The 26034-nt window shown below is 32.0% G+C and overlaps 2 protein-coding genes across 2 annotated transcripts; one reads left to right on the plus strand and one right to left on the minus strand.

Moving 5' to 3' along the window:
• Positions 1-374: 374 nt before the first annotated feature.
• LOC101492962 (DNA N(6)-methyladenine demethylase ALKBH1D-like) lies at positions 375-6501 on the minus strand. Its single transcript, XM_004514498.4, has 4 exons — positions 6115-6501; positions 4813-5442; positions 2462-2806; positions 375-819 (listed from the first exon to the last, which is right to left on the minus strand). The coding sequence occupies exons 1-4, from the start codon at positions 6307-6309 to the stop codon at positions 544-546; spliced, it is 1446 nt and encodes a 481-aa protein (XP_004514555.1). The 5' UTR covers positions 6310-6501; the 3' UTR covers positions 375-543.
• Positions 6502-25089: 18588 nt separating this feature from the next.
• LOC140920758 (protein FAR1-RELATED SEQUENCE 6-like) lies at positions 25090-25529 on the plus strand. The gene is made up of 2 exons (XM_073369579.1): positions 25090-25182; positions 25305-25529. The coding sequence occupies exons 1-2, from the start codon at positions 25090-25092 to the stop codon at positions 25527-25529; spliced, it is 318 nt and encodes a 105-aa protein (XP_073225680.1).
• Positions 25530-26034: the final 505 nt, after the last annotated feature.

Raw genomic sequence — 26034 nt, forward strand, 5'->3', positions numbered from 1 at the left:
CGTTACAAACTTTGAGTTAAGAGGCAAGTTTGATAGTGAAGGAAATGTTTTAAAGAGGAAAATGTATAAATGTTATTCTATAACAAAAAAAAAGTGTGAACATGGTGGAGAACATGAGTTATTTCTATGTAAGGGCATGAAATTTTCTAGTCACAGTTTAAAAATGGTCGTTAAATATGAAATTTTCTAGTGGCAGTTTAAAAATGGTCGTTAAATATGAAATTTTCTAGTGGCAGTTTAAAAATTGTGGTTAACTATGAAATTTTCAATGAATAAAATGTATCTATATATTTGAAATGTGAACATGTGCACGGGAGTTATTTCTTTAAAAATGGTGGGTAGCTATGGAATTTCCAATGTATTAAATGAGTCAATATAAAATGTATCAAATGAGTCTATATATTTGAAAAGATTAATAGAGATGTTGCCATATCACAACATCTAAAACCAAAATGTGTTTTGTTAATAGTATATATAGATATAGATAGATGACTACAAAAACATAGATAGGATTGCTGATCTAAGGGTACAGAAGAGAAGACATTAATACTGTCTAAATGTAAGATTGAGGCGGCCAGGACAAAGACAAGTATCATGAAGTAATTCATTTGGGGCTGAATTTGGTATGATAGATGAGATGCCATGGAAGACATGTCGCGATTCCCCACCAAATATCAGGACATCTCCTGATTCTAGAAGTGCATTCTCTGCCTTCTCGATATTCCTGTTATCACCATAAAGAAATTCTGCTGTATCACCAACAGAGAATGATACAACTGGCAACCCTTTTTGAAGACTTTCTCTGCTTTCATCACGATCCTGCATCAAGTAGTTTTAAAATGGAAGAAAAAAAATTAAATTGCGATTTGAACATTTCTGCAAAAATTTGTGCTTGGAATTGCAAAATCACTAAACACTGCCAAGAAAACATATTTTTTAAAGATTTCTTATTTTCACTTTTCATTAGTGGTAAATGCTACTATAGTCGAGCTGAGTAACTTCAGCTTGTGACCCAAGTGGGGGCAAAATAGAGTGATGGAACATGGGTTTGGTTCATCAGGTTGGGTTAAAGGGTGCACTATGTTGACCTGTCCGCTCCAAGTTGAGAGTTGGGCCATGGGATTTGGGCGAAGGCCCGGAGGGAACCGCATGAGGCTGGTTTCACAGAGCAATGAACACCTCTGGCTACTGACTGTAGAGGAATCACAGGTTGCGGTACTCTAACCCCATATAGCCTATTAAGCCTAGTCTATTGAACCATCACATTTAACAAAAAGAAAAGAAAAAAAACTATGATACCTTGATAAGGAATCTGACCGGTGCTTAAAATTCTCTGAAACTCTTACGACAATCGATGACACTCTTTAAATGTATCAATAACGACTCTCCTTGTCTTTATAGTTGAGACGATGACATGATTGGTGTGTCAGTTCAACAAGTTGACTTTTGAGAGACACATTCATTTTTCTTTATTTTTATTGAACTGACATCGATAGAATCATTGTCTCAGCATTAAAAGCCAGGAGGACCGGTTAGCAAATACTTCTAAAGAGTGTCGTTGATCATTGTTCTTAGAGTTTCAAATGACTTTTAAGCACCGGTCTACTATGGATCACTTATAAAGATAGACCACTAAAGCATGCGCTTTAATTATATTGTTCAATCTATCTCATGTTTTCAAAGATTTGAATAAGAAATACTAAAAAAATTTGTCTAGGCTAAATAACACTTTTGATCTATTAAGGAACAAAGTAGAACTTAAAAATAACTTTATAAACTACAAGTGTAATTTAGCTTTTTAGAGACATGTGATTAAGAAAACAAGGTTTAGATGTAAAATTATGAAATGCGTAACGGAAACATTTTCCTAAAGCAAATGGACCAAAATAAACAATGCATTACTAGACTAATTATCCAATGCAAACAATTTGCAAATACACTTGTATGACAATTGATCTGAACTAATGATCCACAAATTTATCAAACTTTATTAATCTCAAAGGTTAATTCTGAATGGTACATTAATATTATTAAGATCCCAACCTAAAGTTTCAACAGCTGTCCAGTGTCCAATAAACAAGGGTATACAAAAAGAATGTCATGGGTGCAAAATAGGAATGTTGTGTAAGAGTGTTTAGAGAGATAATGATGAGAGTTTCTGAAACTCAGACTGACTGATAAAATGTTGAGGACCTATATGAATGCAGTGCTAAACAAATGATAAGTTATTGATAACATTATATCAATCTATAGTATATATAGTCTAATATATTGTAAAAATATATTTGACTACTCAGCATATGCATATTGTCATCAGATACTTGGTCCTAATTACATCATAAAATTATTTCTTCTTTCTTATTTTGTATTTTTAAATATCTCAGATTAAGTAAAAATATACTAATATTAATGAGTTATTTCTTTCTCATATAAAAGATGTCAAACAGCAAAGTAAGTTGACCTGATGAAGACCAAGCCTTCCTCTGGTTGTATAAAAGTTGACAATGCAAATATCAGGAGTCATTGAAGGTAGTATGTCCTCCACATAGCTTATTTCACATTCCTGATTAATGAGACGATGTGCTTCTTGTAGAGCTCTTATAACCAACTTACTAAAGAAATTGGGAATACTTGGTGGCTTGCTACCATCAACTACCCTTTTATATCCATACTTTCTGGTTTGGGGATCCCAGTCCATACCAAGACACATCATCGTCAATCGAAGTTTGGCCCCATCTGCATAACCTGGTTGATAGAATCCTCCAGGTCCTAGACCAAGATTACGACAATTTTTCACTATTTCTACCTAAAATTATTTGAAAAAATGTGGTCAAAGAATTAAATTAAATCCACCGCATATGAAATAAACAAATATATTCCAATCAAGCATAGAGAAGTTATGGTGCATCATTTAGGAACATGAGGGATCTAGACATATGAATGCTTTCATTAGTGTTAAGAAATTTTAAACATTAGGTTTTTAGGTTTTTTTTTTTTATAGGCAAGTTATGGTGCATCATTTTAGATTTTGTATAGGCAAATGTTAATATTGTTAGTTAAGTTGGTAAATTCTCCTTCGCCAGGGTTTGAACCCTGGTCCTTTAACTCATTCAACACCTTCAACCTTTAGCTCAAACAAGTTGAGTTACCCAATCTCCCTTCTATTTTTTAGGTTTGTCAGTTTTTTTCTCCTATAATCGTGGGATTTGATTGTAATCTTTGAGTATTATATATAACAAGGCTGAGAGTAATTTCTCTCAAGCAATTCAAATAAACTCATTCAACTTGGTAACTAAAGCTATGTTTTGTTTTTTCTCAGTATTGTTAGGTTTTTCAGCAACAGTAAATGCAAACCTTTTGTCAAATGATGTTTACAGAGTCTCTACCATTTCGAAGAGCTGGAGTGTTAGATTGCAATCTCATTGACACACCTATGGATCCAAATACTAAGCTTATGCCACACCAAGGAGAGTCCTTTTCAGACCTGGGCAGATATCGAAGGATGGTTGGGAAGTTGTACTACCTTACTATGACTAGACCTGACATATCTTTTATTGTCAGTGTTGTGAGTCAATTCCTAAACTCTCCCTGCGACAGTCATTAGGATGCAGTAGTTCGGATCTTGAGATATATATAAGGGTCCCCAGGAAGAGGAATAATTTATGAAAACAGATGTCATACTAATGTTGTTGCACATACAGATGTTGATTGGGCTGGATGTCAAAGAGATTGACATTCAACTTTTGGTTACTGTGTCCTCATTGGAAGGAATCTTATTTCTTGGAAAAGAAATAAAGCAAAGCATTGTTACTAGATCTAGTGTAGAGGCTGAGTACAGAGCAATGGATGTCACTTCTTGTGAAATTATTTAGTTGAAACAACTTGTTGATGAGTTAAAGTTTTGTAAGTTTCATTCAATGAGTCTCATTTGGGATAACTAGGCACTACATATTGCTTCTAATCCTGTCTTCCATGAGCGGATTAAACACATAGAGATTGATTTGTCACTTTATTCGCGAGAAGATTCTTTCTGGGCACATAGTTACATCATTTTTGAACTCTAATGATCAGTTGGCTGATATCTTTACCAAATCTCGCAGAGGCCTAATGATATCTTATATTTGTAACAAGTTCGATGCATTTGATTTTTATGCACCAGCTTGAGGGAGAGTGTAAGATGTTTTAACATTTGAATTATTTTTTGTTATGTGAAGTCTGTATATTTTAGATTTGTTAGTTCTTTTCTCCTATAATCATAGGATTTGATTGTAATCCTCGAGTATTATAAATAACAAAGCTGAGAATAATTTCTCCCGAGCAATCCAAATAACCTCATTCAACTATTACAACAAGTGAAAGAAATTCGATAAATAGACAAGAAAGAAAATTAAGTGAATCATCAATTTAGTTTCTAAATTGTGGGGCGGTGCGGTGTAAATTTAGTTTCTGAAATTAAAAATATTTCAACATAGTTCTTGAAATAGAAAATCTTTGATCATATTACCTGGTAAGAATTAATGTGATTTGGCAGGGAATTTTTTAAATTGACGAATCATTTCAAAATTTCATTCATTTCAAAGACTAAATGGACAGCACCTACAATTTCAAGGATTAAATTGGTGATTCACTCAAAAGAAATTTCTTGCATCCTATGCATCACATATCTTATACACAATGTAGGCTAATTCTGAAATATATCTCCTCCTAATGTCCTATAGCCTTTAAGAGACATCATAAATTTCAACTTTCGCATTCTGAAATATCAGAACAAAATAGTAGCATGCCTTTTATAGAGCAGAGAAAGTCAAGTACCTGTTCATCATGTGTTAAGTGATGTTTCAGGAGAACCATCCCTGGCCTCAGTATCCTGTCATTTATTCCTCCCTCCTGCATCTCAGAGCAGTTTTCCATGTTCTGTTCAAGCAGTGGAGATCCTATTAAATCAAAATTTCTTTTACCGTGAAAGCATATGTCATGGTTGATTTTTCTTTGCCTGTGATTATATCGTTTATTGGCTGATGCAGCATCATCCATCTTGAAAAAATGACTTGGTTTAGGTGATTCCTTACGGTGCCTATTAAATTTTGCAGCTAGCGACAATGTCTTGGTTGTCGATATATTACTATTATTATCATCAGAACTGGAACAAAAACTAGATTCACTAGAGTTATTCCCGTTGCCTTGTCCAAATCCTAAGTCAAGGCAACATATCCTCTTGAATTTTCTTTTTTCAGAAACAGTACTAGTCGGTGTGGAAGGTAAATGATCACAACTAGACATTAACTCTGGGCGCTTGGTGTCAGATGACATGCATCTAGGATTAGTTGACAAAAGGAGTGAATTTTTTTTTGTATTTCTATTCAGCAGTACAGGAATAGTGCCCACCATAAAATATTTTTCATTTTCATGAAAAATGTTTGATAATGGATTATCAGGAATAACCTGAAAATATACAAATGTAAACAATTATTGTTAGCATGAATCATAATCTTAGGTGTAGCACAGAAAGCCTAATATATAATTTAAAAATATAATTGAACCCTGCAGGTAATAGCCAAAATAGGGAAAAATGCAGACTCACATTATAACTTACATGCAAAAGTTAACACCAAACACACACAAACTAACAAATATTTCTACATTGTTTTTCTGATACATGTATTGATAGTTAGTTGAATTTCAGTTGGTAGCTATTAGTCATAATTAGAAGTTAGTTACTGTCATTATTAGTTACATGATTCCCATGCAGCGTTCAACCTTCAGAAATAACAAATAAAATAAGATAGCTTACTAATTAACTACAGAGTAAATCCTCATTTTGGTTCTAAAAATTGTCATGTTCAGAAAATTTAACTCATTTTGGTTCTAAAAATTGTTATGTTCAGAAAATTTAATGAAATCACAAAATCATCCCTTAAATTGAAACTTGTTAGTTAAGTTATCCGTGAGGAAAATCATCACTCTGCAAACCATAATAAGCGGAGAAATCCAAATCAATTGACGGTAATATTTTCTTAGTTCTTGTTTACACCCTAACCCTACAACTAATCTTTTATTTGATTTTCGAATTTAAAGGATATTTTCGTCATTTCGTAAAAATAAAAGCATACATACATTTGCATCAACGTTTTCTCCATTTCCTGGCAGTGGTTCTGGAAGTGACGACTTGGCACTGTCGTTGTTTATTCTATCCATCGCCATCTTGTTGGAGAAGAAACGGAGGAAAAAGTGGCGTTGTAGGGATAAGGGAGAATGAAACGACGACGTAAGGGAAATAAGAGTGAGGCGTCGTGAAGCAAGAATGGGCATGGCTGAGAGAGATGGTATCGAAAGAATAAGTAGTCATAATGAGTCAATAGGTCCTCACCTCGGTTGATACGAGGAGCAGAGTTTCAGAATTAATGTGCCGCTTTCGGCGGCGGCTTATTGAACACACCACTTTCATATTCTTATACTTAGCTGTAAGAGAGTCGTGAAAAGAATTTCTCACTTCTTATGAAAGGTATAATATGTTTTGAAAAGAATTTCTCACTTCTTATTAAATTTATATTTTAAAAATTTGTCTTTTGAATATTAATTAAAGATTTTGAAATTATAATTGATTAATTATAATTTGTGGTATAAATATACTAGATAAATATTTATTGTAAATCAATAAATTAAAATATGGTTTTTCACGTGTTAATTAATTGAAAAATAAATATGTATTTGATTATTAGTATGTCTTTTGAATAATTTTATTGATAAAAGTGTAAGAAAAATTATATCACAATAGCGTTCACACACTCTGATGCTCGAATGTTCTCATTTGTATTGCACTAAAGTATATTAGTCCTAAATAGTAATTTTTGGATAATTTTATTTTGATTTTAAATATGATCAGATTGTGACTCACACGTTACGCGAACGTAAATTAGTTTATATTTCAAAGTAATATATTATGTATATTATAAAATAATTATTTTGAGAAAATTAATTGAAGATTTGTTTTTAAATAAGAAATATAAGAACAGTATATTTTAAACATTTATAGTTTATAAAATTTAATATTTCCAAATAAATGTGATTAATATGAGGAGACGATGTTAACTCTTCATTGAAAGATGTTATCTTTTGTATTGGTTGGGCCACAATAAATCATGATCTCTAGAATTTCTATAATGAGTAGTGCAATTTGTCCCAAGTAATACTTAAATTTGAATTTGCAATATATGTCAAAATGTATTTATAACATTTTATCTATTTGACAAGTTCTTATAAAACTAGGACTAAAAATACACAAAAAATTTATAGTTACAAAAGAACATTTGGTGATTGGGGTAGTATATGCTAATAATATTTGGAATAATGTGGTCAACAAATTGCATGAATGGAACATCCAAATGTGTTCACTGTAATTGGTGAAATTATGGTAATAGTTTTGTGGTTGTGACATTATATGGCAAAACATGTATTTACAAGAGTGCTAATTAAAGATAACAAGCGATTGTATTCAATTTGGTGAATCTAGTGGTTTTTCTGAGGTTTTTTCATCTTACGTGTAATAAGTTGGCACCTTTCATGCTTGGAGTTCTTTTATATATGTGTGTATAACTTTTTCTTTTAAAAAAAATGAATATCTCTAAAGTCGATCTAGTTGTGATATGTTATATTATTTCAAATAATGAGTGTTATGGTAAAGGTTTGTAGAACTTATATTGCTATTTCTATTAATCAATTTTATTGTTAGAGTTGATATATTATTTTTAACAATGAAAAAATACATATTTAGAAGTACGATACTTTTATAAGAATAAAAATTCTATATGTATTTGTATTTACAACAAAGATGGTATTCCTTCTAAAATGAAGAAATTTCTATTCCTTAAACATGATTTGTAAAGTTTTGAATTGAGTACAAAACACGTGGCAACTAATCACATGTAATAAAATTGTGACAAAGTGTAAATAATACTTGCATTGAATTGAAATGTCTTTTGATGCACCAAAACATGTATTATATTTTTCTAACAAAAAAAGTTTATATTGTTGAATTCTTATTCAATAAAGCACATGTTATTAGTGTATTAGTTATCAAGATTTTGACGCAACAAAAATAAGTAGCAAGTCGAAGGCAATTTCTCCACCAAATGTTCTTATCAAACACTTCTAACAATAAAAGATACATATAAATAGTCAAAATATATTTTAGCATTAAGCAAGCAAGACATACATACTCTCAATTCAAAGAAAGTTGCATTTCGAACCACTTCATTGTCAAAATCTCTTACAATAAGAAACTTCGCATGTTATTAGGTCCAATTTCATATCTTTGTTGAAAAGATGTATACAATTGCTAGCAATTAAGTAAAGGTAGGTCTTATGTTTTTTCGGCTGAGAAGCTATATGGAATGGGTAAAGCCGAAAATGGAAACTTAATTAATCCACACAAAAAATTGTATTGAGTAGTAATGTGGATTAATTTGGACGATTTTTGGCATGTTATGAAATAATAACGTGTTGTTATGAATTAATAATGTGGGCTAAATTTGGAGGATTTTAAGTAGACGTTATGAAATAATATTAAAGTACTTTAAGGAGATAATATAAGTTAGTGGCTGATGTATAGAATTGGTGGAAAATAAAAAAGTAAAAAAAGAATATTGACACGTCAAATTTTTACGGAAGTGACACAAATTCGACTTGGTGGCGTTCGACCTGATGAAATGTCAACATATGGTGTTAGAGTTCTGTTTTAATAGATTATAATAGATTAGTGAAGTTGACTAAATATAATTAAAAAAAATGACCATACACATTAATGCAGTTGATGTTCTTATGTCGTTATATTGTCAAAAATGTGCACACCAATATAACCCGTGCAATCTATAAGTAAAAATGGTTGAAACTAAAAAGGGTATAACATGAAGTAAATTAGGCTAAACCAAAAATATGTATTCTCTTTATTATTCATTTTCCGAGTTGGGAAATTTTCTATTAAGCCTTGAAAGCCTAAAAAAGAAGTAACTTGTTGCAGAAGAAATATTGTCTAAATGCAAATATCGAAAAATGACTTAGCAAATTTTATGTAGTTACTCAAATTTTATTTAACGAATGTGGATTCACAATGCAAAATTGTGCAAAATTCGCGTGTCATGATAGGATTTTGCATGGCTACATGTCAGAATTCTATGAAATCACTATAAGAAAAATTTTATTTTGTGGCGTCCAAAAGTCTCAATAAAAGAAAAACGAACACAAATAATTTGTGGTGGCTTGAGGCAGCCACAACTAAAACAAAAAATATAATTTTAATATTAATTAAATTGACAATAATTAATTAAATTATGATTATTATACAAAATAAAATATTCCAAAATTAATAAATATATCATCAAAACCAAAAATAAAAATAGAAAAATTTATTCGAATACATCAATCATCGCAATAATTCTTCTGATCATTACCTTAGAAATCACACCATCAACAACTTGTACCTTTGACATATCTTTTACTATATTTCAAACTTGTTATGACATCAATTTCAATGGTGGTCCTAAAGTTTATGTATAATCTCTTATAAATGTAGCTTTATTCCTTCTAAACGTGTGATCAGCAGGTAATAGCCTACGATGCAAGTCCAACCACAATGTCTTTCCACCAAATTTTAATGTAAATAATTTAGTGTTTTCCATGCAAATAGTCCACATCAAAGAAATTCTCCATGAAAGCAGAGAGAGATCATTAATGGTCCACATCAAAGCAACTCTCCATAAAATTTTATTTTTGAGCAATATTGTATGTCAAGACACCACTCCACAACCTATTCAAATAGTCAATCAAGGTTGTAAATAAATATCAATATCAGCTCTAAGATTAGGAGGAAAATTTTATAGATTAACAATAACAAACCAAAAAGAATAAGGAGTAGACAATGCTTGTATATATAGTGTAAATCGATTTGAGGATAATTCAAGTCTTACATTGTCGATCTGACACAAAATCATAATGCATTTGATCAATGTAGGGAGTGTGTCATTATGTTCAATGGAGTTTCATGATTAAGTCACACTTAATTTTCCATTGAACAGACAAACTATTTTAGAGACTTTATTATATTTTAAATAAATTCACATAATAAATAAAATGTCTCATATTATTATAAATTGCAAAGAGACAAAGATGGATGATTTGGTGACGCAATACTTGCTAAGTTATGTTGAACTAAATTAGAAACATGCACAAAAAGACATACGAGAAAATGATTAGTATGAATTATCAATAGGCTTTAAGGACAAATCAAGATGAAAAACATGTAATTTACTGGCCGTTGGATTTTGAGTTTCAAAAACTATTTAAAAATCACAATTTATGCCACCGAGAGTATTACTGGGTTGAGTCACAGACTAGGTCGCTCTCTTTAAGACGTTTCGAGGCACTGCCCAAAATTGTGCAAGACAGACTATCAACCACGAAGTCTCCAGGATAAAACAGCTCAGATACTCTGTATCGGGGTTCTACTGCACTGTAGAAAACCGTTCTAGAATTACACCCTCAATATGGCAGTTTAAGCCACTCTCAATATGACAATTAAAGTCACTCTCAATATGGTACTATGATCATTCATAACTACGACATAATAACTGCTCAAAAAGACAAAAACAAATGGACTACGACATAATAACCGCTCTAAAAACAAAGTGACTACGGCATAGCAACCGCTCTAAAAACAAAAGGACTACGACATAACAACCGCTCTAAAAACCGAAAAGGACTACGGCATAACAACCGCTCAAAAAAACCGAAGGGACATAAAGAAAGGGGAGAAGTAGCTCAAAAATTAGGCGAGCAGAATATAAGAGGGAGAAAAGAGAAAGTTGGGAAAAACATCCAACTTTGGTGTACTTTTCACAATAGCTTGAAACCCATTATATAGTGATAGAAGCAAAATCATATATGTTTTCTAAACAATGTGGGACTTTAGTATGTATAGAATTGAAACTACACAAAATATGATAGTTTTTCAAAGTGGGATTTCAAAAAATATTCTTTTCAATGTGGGACTTGAATTTTAAAAAAACATGTTTCTTTCCACTTAAATTTACAAAAAATATTTCTTTCCAATGTGGGACTTCAACACATTTTTAAATTCACATTATAACATACTTATGTTCCAACACTGGCTAATGGCCACGACTGAGGCAGTAAGAGCCACTATCAAGGTCTGTTTCCTTTGTTGTCTTTCATTTTTCCTTTATCTACTAAATTTGTTCTCTAGTTTTCGAAACATTTGCTCAAGACAAGGCGATTTTTTTTCGAAACATTTGCTCAAGACATTGTATATTTATTTTACTTCCAAACTTGCTCAAGACAAGGCGATTTTTTTTATTATGAGCAACAATTAGAACATGAGAATGAAACTATGAGTTGAACTATAATTCTCACTATTACTCTAACCAATTTCCTAATTTGGAAGTGATTAACAATTCCATGAATTCCTATTTATTCTCCCATGAATACTTTGATTTGATTTATTCTTATTTCACATTCTACTATTCAGAATTTGTGTATCTATGACTTGAAATCTGAGCACTATTAATTCATTTGTTGATGGTTAAAACTTAAGATATGGACCAAGTGTAGTCTCATGGTGATGCTCTATCCTCTCTTCTCTTATGTCACCATTTTTCTTCATTTTTTATTTCTTTATTCTGATGTTGGACATAGATGAAATTCAAGGACATCTATCAAAGTATCAAAACATAATTTAGACTGTAACACACTTATATGCTTTCTATTACCATTTTTTTGCCATGCCTCTCTACCTACTTCTTGTTAACTTTAACAAAAGTGAAAAATTTGTGATGGTGATGGCCCAGATGATTATTTTAATCGCATTGGTCTTTCTCTAATTAGAATTGTAGGAGAGGCCTTGAAATAGTAATTCAAAGGTTGTTGATTCTTTTATCATTTTCAGTGTCTTAGTAGCTTTCCCAAGTTATCTAGAGTGACCTTAGTTCTCCCTATATAGATTCAACACTCATCTCTCTTTTGTGTTTTTGTAGTTTTGAAAAAGGTCAAGTGTGTAACTGCATTGAAGATGTAAGATTGCTAGTACAAGAATTCAAGTCTCGGGGAAGATGTAAGATTGATACTACCTGTATTAATGGATGATTTTGTGTAGCAATCATAATGCTTTAATTTTGTCACGATACTTTATATAAGATTTTTTTTTACTTGAACTTTATATAAATTTGCAACTTAGTTATTAATAGATGATTTTATACAATGTATTAATTTGGTGTGCAAGTATGTTCTATGGTTATACTTAGGTAATTGAATGGCTGTTTATAAAATTCTACCAGCTTACAAATTCTAATAGATATCAAATTTTGGTTTTGCATTTATTCATGAAAAATAAATGAAATTTTTAAGTATGTTAAAAATTAACAGATTCACGAAATAAATATTTTTTAAGTAACTAATGTTAAGTCGGACATGAAATTAATTTAAGAAGTCATTTTCAATCGACTTAGAAAGATGATTTTGTAAAATTTATTGAACATCAAATGTTACAATAATATCAAATATCATACACATGCATAAAAAATTAAATCAATTAACATTTTATAAACGTTTCTATTTAAAATTTAATCTAACAATTCTCATATTTGCATATTAATTAAATTTTAGCTCAAATGACTATAGTCGTACATAGGAAACAAATTATTAAGAAATACAAATATTTCGTTTATCTCACATTTTATTATATTCATAAATTTCATATTTTCTCTTACCAGTTCCCTTATTTTGACACTTTGATATGCTAATTTGAGTTTACAAACTAACTTTTGTTCCTTTGACTCCTCATTTTCCAATAATTTGTAGATAATATAATCACTATTTATCAAGTCGTTTTGGCATCTTTCAATCAATTAGAACTTACAGTAAAAAAGAACGAAACTCAAATGAGTTAAAAATATAGGGGAAGTTTTTTTTTGTACAGTTATCGATTAGAACACTGATGTCACTTTTAGCACTCCTGGTGTTTGTTCTAAGATCTCTAGGCAGGTCCGCGAATTTAACTGTATAATCCCCCCCCCTTTTTTTTTTTTTTTTTTTTTTTTTTTTTTAATTATTATTAATATTATAATAATAATTAGGTTTTATTTTAATTTCATTTTTTTTCACTATGCGAAAAACTGTATTTTACAGCGTTTTTTTTAATCCATTTACAGCGCTTTTTCAAAAAAAAAACAAGCGCTGTGGAATCGAGCGCTGTAAATGATACAACAACGCTTTTAAAAAAGCGCTATAAAATATGTAAATATAGCGCGCGCTTGTTATGCACATTTTACAACGCTTTTTCAAAAAAGCGCTGTAACATGCACCCCATTATATGAGTTATGGGTCTGCATTTTACAACGCTTTTTAACACAAGCGCTGTAAAATGCACACCCATTAATATGAAATTATGGATCTGCATTTTACAGCGCTTTCTCAACAAAGCGCTGTAAAATGCACACCCATAATATGAAATTATGGGTCTGCATTTTACAACGCTTTTGTTGTACATAATTTCATATTATGTGTTTTTTTTTAAACGCTGTAAATTAATTATTTGAAATGAAAAGCGTTTTTTAGCTTTTTATGGCATTTTTTTTTAGAAAGCGCTGTCTTTTATCTTTGTATCCAAAATCACTTCACAATCAGTGCACACAACAACAAAACATATTCAAATACCATAAGCAGTTCACACAATCAGTAGAACAGAAATCAAAACTCTGTAACTTAATTAACATATATGTAACTCTGTAATTTACAACCTAAGTAACTACATTCAGATCCATATGCATGTTCATATATTGTGTCCTATGATCATTGACATATAATAACTAACAGAATATACATAATATGCACTAGCTACCATATAATATTCAAATCTCTTGCCCAGCAGCAAGCTATTTCCCATAAAATCAAATAATTTGCATGTCAAGCACATACTGACACCAGTCTTCCTTTAATTCCATCAGATCTTCCTCAGAATATGATGGACTGGAATTGTCAAAGTACTGCAATATAAAAATTGAACATATTATATTAAGTTAGTATCAAATATATAGATAATTTATATATGAAAATCATATAATGAAAATACCGTACCGTTTCTGGGATAATAGTTTTATTCTTCTCAACAATCTCCTTCATGAATCTCAATACGTAGTACCCACAGTCGATGTTATTTGTTTGACGAGGGCACTTTATTGGGATCCATGTAATGTTATTAGACTTTTGCTTCGACACTTTAGCACCTCTTTGAGCTCGAAAAACTTTTAAGGCACTATCGAATGAATAAATGTGATTATTATAACATGAACAAACACATTATATATATATGTAAGAAATAAATGAATATTACTTACGTGTCGATCATAGTCTTTATTTCGGGGTGATTGCTGTAATTGCCGTGCACGGGATCCAAATAGTATATAACTTCAGAGACCGCATTGATTGCAAATAGCACCCAATGTGCCCTACAACAACAAAAAATTGGTTAAGCAATTTTGTTTATACACAACTAATAAATTAAATTCTCATCAATTAAAAAAGATAAAATTACGTACCCTGAATTATATGGTGCCAAGAACAATTTATCATTTTCTATATTTCCTAAAAACATATCTACAATGTATTTTTTTACATTGTCTGGATCGAGTTTCTACATCGACATCTTATGCGGAGACAAGAATGAGTATTTATTTGACAATTTCCTCGTGCACACGACCTTCTCGTACAAAAACCTTCAATGAAAATTTTAAACTAGATTAATTACCAATACATTTAATTAATTACCAATAAATTCAATTAAAAGTATTTTTTACCTTATGTACAAGCTGATTACAGTAGCACTCAGCTCTTTATGTTCGAGAAGTTCGTACATGTGCTCCTTTTCGAGGTATTCAACATACTCATCTCTAAATATATCTTTATTCATGTGTACGATGGGCGAATCGTTGCTGCTGCCCATGTTCCTTTTTATTTGGATGTCAAGACACGCCCCGTATTTACCAAGGCGTGGCTGACTTTTATTAGGAGCAGCAGCAGCAGCGACCGATTTTCCCTGATCCAGATTTTTTGTTGCTGCAAGTTTGGCAGCTTTATTACCCTCGGGCCTTTGTGATTTGGCAGCTCTATTAACCTCCAATTTTTGAGGTTTGCTGCCTTTTTTTGGCTGTAGGGGTGGTTTATTTATTTGGACCTACAAAAATGAGGTAAAATGTTAGTTTATTGAATCTGAAAAAATGACAAACCTTTTCGGGAGATGTAACTGATTTGTCTCTGGGAATCTTTTTTTCGAGGGCAACAAGGTTTGTGGGCCATGCCACGTAACTACCAATAGCGTCGCTTAAGAACTGCGTATCTCTATCGTTGTCCGGTATGGGCAACAGTGCAGTTGGTTCGAAAGCAACAGTAGGCGATACTTTGACATGGCCCGCGGGGATCAGAATATTGTGCAATACTTCTCCCGAAGTATTGTACAATATTCCTTTTCCCACCTTCCGTTGAGTAGGCGAGGACAAGTATAGGACACATGTAGTGACACCCTACATCAATAGTTAAAACATAAGTACAGTTAATATATAAGTTTGTTTAATACATAAGTAATTACATAAGCAAGTAAGTAGTAAGTAATTAATTACCTCGGGAATACTTTTCAAACCGACGTTGCAACTCCCGGTTTCACTCTCCATTTGTATTTCAGGTTGGAGCTGAACCGGAAGTTGTTTGTCTTTATTCGTATTCACCAAGAGTGCCACTTGCTCTGATAGGATTCTGAGCTTCTCTAATACTTCCTCGTTGGAAGGTTTTTGGTGCTTCTCTTGAGGAAAAAATCTTTCGGGAGTTACGCCAAATCCTTTCTCCCTAACTCGACCGGAATACTCAGGGACATTAAACACTTTCCCAAGAATGTCCCTGCAAGTATCCTTGTTGCCCTCTGGATTTTCAGAACTTTGTTCAATAATTTCCTAAAATACATGTAACATTAAAAAGATAAGTTCAATAGCATTTTTAAAATACAATATTAAAAAATATTAAAGTGATAATATACTTACACAAAGTTCTACAACTTTTTTGACATTTTCATTATCAACCACTCCTTCTTTATTAACACGCGCTTCCTTCCACAATATATGACGACCCAAGGGTTGATCGGCTTGGGTGTCTTTTCTCTATTCGTTAAAATCATAAACAAAATAATACAAATTAGTTACACACTATAGTTTATAATACAAATTACTTCATTATATAAAAGTGATGTTTAATTACTTACAATTTGTTGTTCAAGGCGTGCATATCCCATACGTGATTTCTTGTATGGGTGTTTTGGGTTGCTTGCCCGTTCGCGATTTGCCTTACTAATATTCTATATAAAAAATTAGCAATTGTGTAAAAATTTAAAATACGCTACGAATATGAATAATAAAACACAAATGCTAATAAATTAATCACTTACGACAAACGCGGGGTCAGAACGTTTGGAAACAAATGCTCTCCATTCATGCTTTGATATATAATGTTGATATATTTTTGGAGGTTCAGCACTTGTTTCCTTCTCTATCTTTTAGATAGAAATTTGAGAGATGGGATCTAAATCCACGATGGATCTTCCCAACAACTCTCAAAACATAAGACTTTCGTCCCTCATCAAGAACAAAAGTCGTCTGCAATGAAAACAATTATAAGTAAAGTATTTTACAGAAAAAAAATTAAAAATGACAAAAGAGTAGATCAAAAAATTTACTTGAATGTCATTCCATATAATATCTTTGGCATCCTTCAACGCCTTATCTCTCCAATTGTCAATTGTAATTAGGACATTTTGACGAACAACAGCCCCAATATAGCTTACAAACATAGAGCTGTTGGAGTCAACTGGCTGACCACTCTCGTTCCAGCCAACCTAATAAACTCATATAGTAAGTACATGCCCTAAACCCTAAAAAAAGATAAAAAACACACATCAAACAAAGTATAGTATACCTCAAATTTAATGCCATTACTCCTTGCTTTAATCACCTTTTGCATGATAGTTGCCCCACGTTTGACTTCTTTTTCATAAGTCTTAGAGGTGCCAACTTCTTTATTTTGAACTTATATATCTTTGTTTGTATCCATTTAACTACAACAAGTTCAACATGCAGTTTAATATAACATCAACAAGCTCAACATGGATCATGCATTATTATAAACAAGCTCAACATGTATCAGTATATCTTAAACAAGCTCAACATGCATTTTAATGATTACAAAAAATTAATAACATCAATACCTGAATAATGGTTCGAAGAAAGATGAAATGTGAAGAAAAGAGGGAACGCAGAAAGTTCACAGAAATACGGTATTGAAGAAATACATAATGAGGGTTACGTATTTCAATAAAAATATATTGTGTGAAATGGGAGAGATGATCTTGGATGGAAATAAGGTTCAAAATGAAGGAGATGATCGTGAAAATAAGGTTCGTAATGAACGGGATGATAGGGTTTGCAAAAGAAGAGAAGAACGATGAAGGTTGAGATGATAGCGAAGTTTACGTAATGAAGAGGAAACTGAAGAGGTTACTGTTATATATACGTAACCCTTTTACAGCGCTTTTTTATAAGTCTTTTACAGCGCTTTTTCAAATAAGCACTCTAAAATGTCTCTTTGTGTTAATTTTAAAAGGCTCTTTTACAGCGCTTCTCTCAATAAGCACTGTAAAAGACCTCCTTGTTTTATTATGGTATATGAATGTTTTTTTTAAAGCCTTTTACAGCGCTTTTTCAAATAAGCGCTCTAAAATGTCTCATTATGTTAAATATAAAAGGCTCTTTTACAGGGCTTATTTGCAAAAGCGCTGTAAAAGACCTCCATGTGTTATTATGTTATATGAATGTTTTTTAAAGCCTTTTACAGCGCTTTTTCAAATAAGCGCTCTAAAATGTCTCTTTATGTTAATTTTAAAAGGCTCTTTTGCAACGCTTATGTGTAGAAGCGCTGTAAAAGACCTCCTTATTTTATTATGGTATATGAACGTTTTTTTTAAAGTCTTTTACAGCACTTTTCTAAATGAGCGCTGTAAAAGGCCTTATTGTTTTTGTGTTTTGTTATGTTATTTTTTAAACAAGCTCAACATTCAAAACCCACATAGTAGTAACTGGTCACCACCAAAATCTCTTCCTCTTCACCAAACTCTTCTCCTTTTATGCATCTTCTTCACAAACATCAAAGCTTACTCTTTCACAATTCAATCTCCACCTCAACACCCTTTTTATCTCTTTACATTCTCTTTCCTTCTTAAATCGAAACTTAATTGGTATTCAGGATCATTGCCATGTTGCGAAAAATGGGTTTGTGTCTGGTGTTTTTGGGGATTCCCATGATGCGTACAAGGTGTTTGAAGAAATGGGTTTGTGTCTGATGTTTTTTGGATTCCCATGATGCGTACAAGGTGTTTGAAGAAATGGGTTTGTGTCTGATGTTTTTTGGATTCCCATGATGCGTACAAGGTGTTTGAAGAAATTAGGTGTCTGATGAATATTATTTTTAAAGCTTTTTTACAGCGCTTTGTCAAATAAGCGCTGTAAAATGTCTTTTTTACTCACTTTCAAAAGAGTCGTTTACAGCGCTTTGTGTGAAAAGCGCTGTAAAAGGTATAAAACACTCATTATTTTATTTTTAAAAGGATCTTTTACAGCGCTTTTTAAGATAAGCGCTGTAAAATGTCTCTTTATTTTATTTTTGTGTTTGGTTTATTTGGGTTGGGATGACATTAAAAACATTTTTATCATTGTTTATTGGATTAAAAATATTGTTATCATTGTCTTTATCACAATACTTTAGGAGATGATGAATTATTAGAAATGAGTATTCTGAAGAATCTATATATATATATGCACTGAGCAAAAGAGAATCTCTCTATTCAGTTCAGTTCAGTTCATGTAAATTACTAATTTATATTCAGTTCAGTTCATGTAAATCAAGCTAAATATAAAACACTCATTGTTACATGAACTTGGTATAAAACACTCAAATCAAGCTAAATATAAGCAGAAAATAAATTAATCAGAAAATAAATTAATCAGAACTTAGTATAAAACACTCAATTCAGATTACATGCATATTTACAATAACACAGTTCAGATTACATGCATAGCTTATATAAAACAATTAAACATATATATACATTAAGATGCCCTTCTTCTTTTCCTGGTGACATTCACATTTGTTTGTCCATTTACAATACGAAACGATGGATTAATCCAAATTCCCTCATCATGATCATCTCTAAGATATAAACCATCATCAGTTGAATCAATTTCATGTGGTTGTTGTGATGTTGCAAATAAAAGATCATTACCAACATCTTCATCATTATTGTTATCATCACTTATTTTATTGGTCGATAGGACAACAGACCATTTATCATTAGAAGGATCAGTGACATAAAACACTTGTTGAGCTTGCGACGCTAAAATAAAAGGCTCGTCTTTGTATCCCACCCTATTAAAATCGACAAGCAAGAATCCTGACTCATCAATCCGAACGCCATTATTATTATCGACCCACTTGCAACCAAATATGGGAACACGAAACATTGTGTAGTCTAACTCCCATATGCGCTCGATAACCCCAAAATATGATAGATTTGCATATATTGGGTTTTTGTCTTTTGCACTTGAGACATGCATCGCTTCAGCTACGAGAGTGACTCCACTATTTTGCATAGTGGTCTGATCATCTTGTTCTTTGGTATAAAATGTGTAGCCGTTAATAACATAACCAGTGTAAGAAAAGACATGTAAGCTCGGACCATTTGCTAGCCACCTCAATCTATTTGAAATTGATCCGGGGTCTATATCAAATTTTGACATTATGTGATTTTTTAACCATGTTACAAAACTTCGATTGTGCTCTCGAGTTATCCAATTTTGATTCCTATTCATGTTCAAATGAGATAACTGATCAATGTGTATTGTAATATACGGTTGAACCTCATCATCATTGTCCAGAACATACAATTGTGTCTGCTCCCATTCTGTCCTTGATATAGTCAGTAGTCTCCTTCCAGTTATCCCTTCTCCTGATAGTCTTCCCGAATGACGAGACATGGGAAGCCCTATGGATTCAACATTGGACAGATATTCAGTACAAAATTCAGCAGCCTCTTCAACAATGTATCGTTCAGCAATACAACCTTCTGGTCGACTTCTACTTTTTACGTACCCTTTTAATATTTTCATATATCGTTCTATCGGATACATCCATCTCATATAAGCTGGCCCACAAAGTTGTGTCTCCTTAACCAGATGAACAGTAAGGTGAACCATTATATCAAAAAACGATGGTGGGAAATACATTTCAAGCTCACACAAAGTAACAACAATTTCCCTCTGCAATGTCGGTAATTTCTGAGGGTCGATCACTTTACTACAAATTTCCCTGAAGAAGAAACATAATCTAGTTAAGGCTAGTCGAACTTTTTCAGGTAAAATGGAACGTATACCTATTGGTAGCAAATGCTCCATTATAATATGACAATCATGGGTCTTCAAACCTTTTAACTTGAGGTCTTTCATACAAACCAAATTTTTAATGTTCGAAGAGTATCCTTCTGGAACTTTAACTTCGTGTAGAAATTTACATAAAACAATTTTTTCCTTTCTAGATAGAGTATGAGCGGCTGGAGGTAGATATGTGCGATTTCCTTTCTTTACTGGAGCCAGTTCATTTCTTATTCCCATATCGACCAAGTCCAATCTTGCATTGACGCCATCTTTAGACTTTCCTGGAACATTGAGTAACGTACCAATAACACTTTCAAATACATTTTTTTCAATATGCATCACATCGAGGAAATGTCTTACATACAATGACTTCCAATATGGCAATTCAAAGAAAATTGACTTTTTCTTCCACCCAGTTTTCACCAGCTCTCCCGCAAAAGGTTTGCCAAATTTATTGGTCAAACCTTGTACTTTTTCAAGTATTTGATATCCAGTCGGTGCTAAAGGAGCTTTACCTTCCTCTGATTTTCCATTGAATGCATTTCTCCACCCACGATACTGATGACTATAAGGTAAAAATCTACGATGTCCAAGAAACACATTCTTCTTACAATGTTTCAACCGCATCCAATTTGTACTCTCTTCACATATAGGACATGCACACTGACCTTTAATGCTATATCCTGATAAATTACCATATGCTGGAAAATCATTAATTGTGCCGAACAACATAGCCCTCAAATTGAAACACTTTTTCCTATACCCATCATAAACTTCCACACCTGTCTCCCACAGAATTTTTAAATCTTCAATTAAAGGAGTCAAGTATACGTCGATATCATTCCCCGGTTGTTTGGGTCCAGAAATTAACAGAGACAACATCATAAACTTACGCTTCATACATAACCATGGAGGTAGGTTATATATTACCAAAATCACAGGCCACGTGCTATGTGAGATGCTTTGAAGACCATGTGGATTCATTCCATCAGTAGAAAGTGCAAGTCTTAGATTTCTTGACTCTATCCCGAATTCAGGATACTCGTGATCAATTTTTGCCCATTGTGGGGAATCTGCAGGGTGTCGAAACATTCCATCTCTAATTCTTTCATCTGCATGCCATGTCAAGTGTTTTGAATCTTCTTCACTGCGATACATGCGCCTAAATCTTGGTATTATAGGAAAATACCACACGACTTTTGCTGGAGTAGATTCTTTCTTCTTATATCGAGAGACATTGCATTTCGGACACGCCTTAAGTAGTTCATATTCGTTTCGAAATAAAATGCAATCGTTAGGACACGCATGAATCCTTTCGTAACTCATTCCAATAGAACACAAAATCCGTTTAGCCTCGTAGGTTCGACTGGGAAGTTCATTATCATCTGGCAACATATCTTTTATGAGTGTTAATAATTCCGTAAAGCTTTTATCAGACCATCCATTACTCGCTTTTAAGTTGTACAACTTTAATATCGCTGACAGTCTTGTGAATTTAGTACAACCATTATATAATTCTTTCTCTGCATCACTCAACAAACTTTCAAACATTTTAGGACAATCTCGAAGATCTTCTTCAACTGCTTTTGCAATCTCATCAACTCGGTCCGGCTCATATGTATCTGTATCGAAATCAGTTGAAGCATATGTAGAACTATTCTCAAAATTAATGTTTCCTTTTTTTTTCTCACCATGTCTTATCCAACATGTGTAGCTTTGATCAATTCCATTACATACTAGATGTCCTTCTAATTCATCTTCTCTAACACGTTTTCCAAAACAACATTTTAAACAAGGACAAACTACTCTATTTGGATCTTTTGCATTCTTCACTGCAAACTCAATTAATATATATATATATATATAACAAAACATAACAGATCATGTGTAAAAAATACCTGAGACAACGTAGATGACCGCATAGTACGTAGAGGATATTAGGGTTCCCAACGTATATAATTATTTGAAAGATGTAGAGGATATGAGGGTTTCCAACGTATATAATTATTTGAAAGATGTAGTTTACAACACTTGTGAAAAAAGCGCTGTAATAGGTAGTTAAATTCAATGAAAGCACATGTATTTTACAGCGCTTGTGCAAAAAGCGTTGTATTAGGTAGTTCAAATATTTGGAAGCGCATGTGTTTACAGCGCTTGTGAAAAAAGTGTTGTAACTGATACGCGAAAGCGCTTCATTTTACAGCGCTTTTTTGACAAGCGCTGTAAAAGCCTTATAACGTTATGCGCAAACGTTATATGACCTACAACAACGCTTGTTTTACAACGCTTGTGAACAAAAGCGCTGTAAAAGGCTCCGTTATTTTTAAAATATATTTACAACAGCGCTTGTGTTGAGCAAGCACTATAAAATGGGCGCTGTTAAATGCCATTTTTGGCGTAGTGTTTGCAACAAGGCTTAGCCCATTTTATTAACTCATTCATCCTTTTTCATGTTTAAAATAAAATTAATATTTATAAAACTCATTTTTAACATCTCTTTAAATATAATATAATATTTAAAATTTTATTAATATTTCAAGATTAATACTTTACAAAATAAAATAATTAAATAATTAACCTTTTAAAATACATTAATAACTAAAACTCTCATATTTAAAATAATTAATATAATTTTAAAATATTTTAACACCAAGAATATAATTTAATATTTCAACAATTAAAATAAAGCTTTTAAAATATTCACAATATTCAAGATAGTTATTTGTTAAATAAATAATTAGAATAAGATATAGTTAGGATTAATTATAATATAGTGGCTAACCAGAAAAAAGGATTCACATACCATTATGCCCTTATGACATTTGTTCAATTACGATTTTTCTGTAGGTATTATGAGAACGTTTTACATACAATAATAATTGAGAAATGATATTTAAACATATTTTTAAATACAAATACATTGTCCCCCACACAATATTTCTCTTTATTTAATTTCTCCCTTTTTTTTACTTCCTCTACAAAAATAAACTTCATACATTCATTTTTCCTTTCTTCCATAATTCTTCCTTCTTCCTTTTATTTACGAATTTTAATCAAATTTTTTATGAAGTAACTTGAGCAACATTATCTCCTCAGTTACAAGGTAACTTCTTATTTCCTTCTTTCCCACAATGTTGAGTTTTAAATTTTGTCTTTCATTTAAGAATTTGTTGTTTTTTTTTAGACATTAGTATTTAAAAAAATTGCAGTTGTTTTTAGTACATTGTTTTGCTTAGATATGAATTTTTGTTTTCTTAGATTCATACACGTTTTTCTGGGTTCACACCTGATTTTTCTGCTTCTGGTTAATAATATAAATATTATTGGTTAATAAAGTACAATAGGTGGTTAATGACTTATTTTTGTCTAAAAATTAGGGTTGTGAACTGTTAATCAATCATGTTAATTATTTTTGTCTAAATATTAAGTTTCATCACTGTTAATTAATGATGTTAATTAGATTTGAATTGTTAAGTTTCATCAATGTCTAAATTTTTGGTAGGTCTAACACATTTCATATTATGTGATTAATAGTGTGTTAATTATGGGTCTTTCTGATTTTTTGTTTCTGGTTAATAGTGTAAATACTATTGGTTAGTGAAGTACAATAGGTGGTTAATGATTATTTCTTTCTAAATATGGTAGGTCTAACATATTTCATATTATGTGTTTAATGGTGTGCTAATTGTTGGTTACTAAAGTGCATACAGTGGTTAATGATCGTATTGAATTATTTTTTGTAGTTTTTGTGTGACATTTGTACTATCAATTGAAACTTCATGGATTGTGATAATATTGAAGATAAAGGTATCAGAGTTGATGACCTTGATGATGATGATGACAATGCATGTTGTTTGGAGCCTGCAACGGGGATGTGTTTTTCTTACTTAGATGAAGTCAAATTATTTTATGAAGAGTATGATTCGAGAAAAGGTTTTGGGTGGAAGATTAGATCTTCAAGAAAAGGAAAAGATAGGGAGCTCTGCTACTTAATTTTATCATGCTCAAGAGAGGGATCTAAAGTGTAAAAGATTTTGTGTACATTAAAAACACTTCCAACTAAGGTAAATAACTGTCTTGCCAAGATTGTTATTAAGTTGGATAAAGATGGATTGTGGTACATTACAAAATTTGAATCTGGTCATACCCACGAGACGAGTCCTACAAAGGCAAAGTTGTTCGAAGCTAACAAGAAGAAGAATTTGCATGTGAAGAGAACAATACAAATCAATGATGATGCAGGAGTGAGGATCAACAACATATTTCAATCTCTTGTTAAAGATGCAGGGCGGCATGAAAACGTACCATTTTGTGAAAGAGATGAGAGGAATTATGTTAACAAGGAACGACGTGCAATAGGAAAAGAAGGTGATCGAAAGGCCTTGATAAACTATTTCTGCCAAATGAGGGAACACAATTTAGATTTCTTCTATGACATAGATTTGGATGATGATTTCATGTAAGGAATGTGTTTTGGGTTGATGTAAGAAGTAGAGCTGCTTATGAATACTTTGAAGATGTTGTGACTTTTGACACAACATATTTGACTAATAAATATGACATGCCTTTTGTTGTGTTTGTTGGTGTAAATCATCATGGTCAATCAACATTACTGGGATGTGGACTATTGTTAGGTGAAGATACAGATTCATTAGTATGGCTTTTCAAATCATGACTTCATTGTATGCTAGGAAAGGTCCCTCTGGGTATTGTGACTGACCAATGCAAGGCTATGAAAAATGTCATTGAGTTAGTCTTTCCTACAACTCGTCATAGGTGGTGTTTATGGCATATAATGAAAAAATTCCTAAAAATCTCGGTCAATATAGTGAATATAAAAAGATTAAATTTGCATTGAAAGAAGCGGTTTATGACACAATCACAAAAAAGGCATTTGAAGAAAAATGGTGTTCTTTCATCGACAAATTTGAGCTTCAAAAAAATGATTGGTTGAGTGGATTGTATAATGAACGTCATAGATGGGCACCAACCTTCCTATGAAAATATTTTTGGGCAGGTATGTCTGCTACACAACGAATTGAGAGTATACATTCTTTCTTTGATGGTTATATCAATTCAACGACAAGTTTAAATTCATTTGTAAAACAATATGATAATGTTATCAGAAGTAGAGCAGAAAAAGAATTTGAAGCAGATTTTAATTCGATGGATACTACAATTTCTTGTGGGTCAAACTCGTGAATTGAAAAGAAATTTCAAGGTGATTACACTCGTCAAATTTAAGGAAGTTCAAACAGAATTTAGATCTAAAATGAATTGTGTTGCTTCCTTGTATACCGTGGAGGGTTCCTTTGCTAGATACAGAGGTGTCAATTGGAGACAAACCAAAAGAACGTATCTTAAAAGTTGTGTTTAATCAATAAAATAATGATGTCAACTGTGAATGTTCGTTGTTTGAGTTTAGAGGTATTTTGTGTCACCATGTGTTATTTGTGTGTACTCAAGAGATGGTTAAAAATGTGTCAGAGAAGTATATCTTAACAAG

Source organism: Cicer arietinum, chromosome 6 (genome assembly GCF_000331145.2).
Source record: "Cicer arietinum cultivar CDC Frontier isolate Library 1 chromosome 6, Cicar.CDCFrontier_v2.0, whole genome shotgun sequence".
In the NCBI taxonomy this organism is placed as follows: domain Eukaryota; kingdom Viridiplantae; phylum Streptophyta; class Magnoliopsida; order Fabales; family Fabaceae; genus Cicer; species Cicer arietinum.

Bases quoted from the DNA above. Each gene is read 5' to 3' on its own strand.
- LOC101492962 (XM_004514498.4), bottom strand. From the start codon at position 6,309: ATGCCCATTCTTGCTTCACGACGCCTCACTCTTATTTCCCTTACGTCG. The intron at 5,443-6,114 runs GTATGTATGCTT...GTATATTTTCAG, and splicing joins GAGAAAACGTTGATGCAAAT to GTTATTCCTGATAATCCATT. The intron at 2,807-4,812 runs GTACTTGACTTT...AAATAATTTTAG, and splicing joins ACTTAACACATGATGAACAG to GTAGAAATAGTGAAAAATTG.
- LOC140920758 (XM_073369579.1), top strand. From the start codon at position 25,090: ATGCCTTTTGTTGTGTTTGTTGGTGTAAATCATCATGGTCAATCAACA. The intron at 25,183-25,304 runs GTATGGCTTTTC...AACTCGTCATAG, and splicing joins GTGAAGATACAGATTCATTA to GTGGTGTTTATGGCATATAA.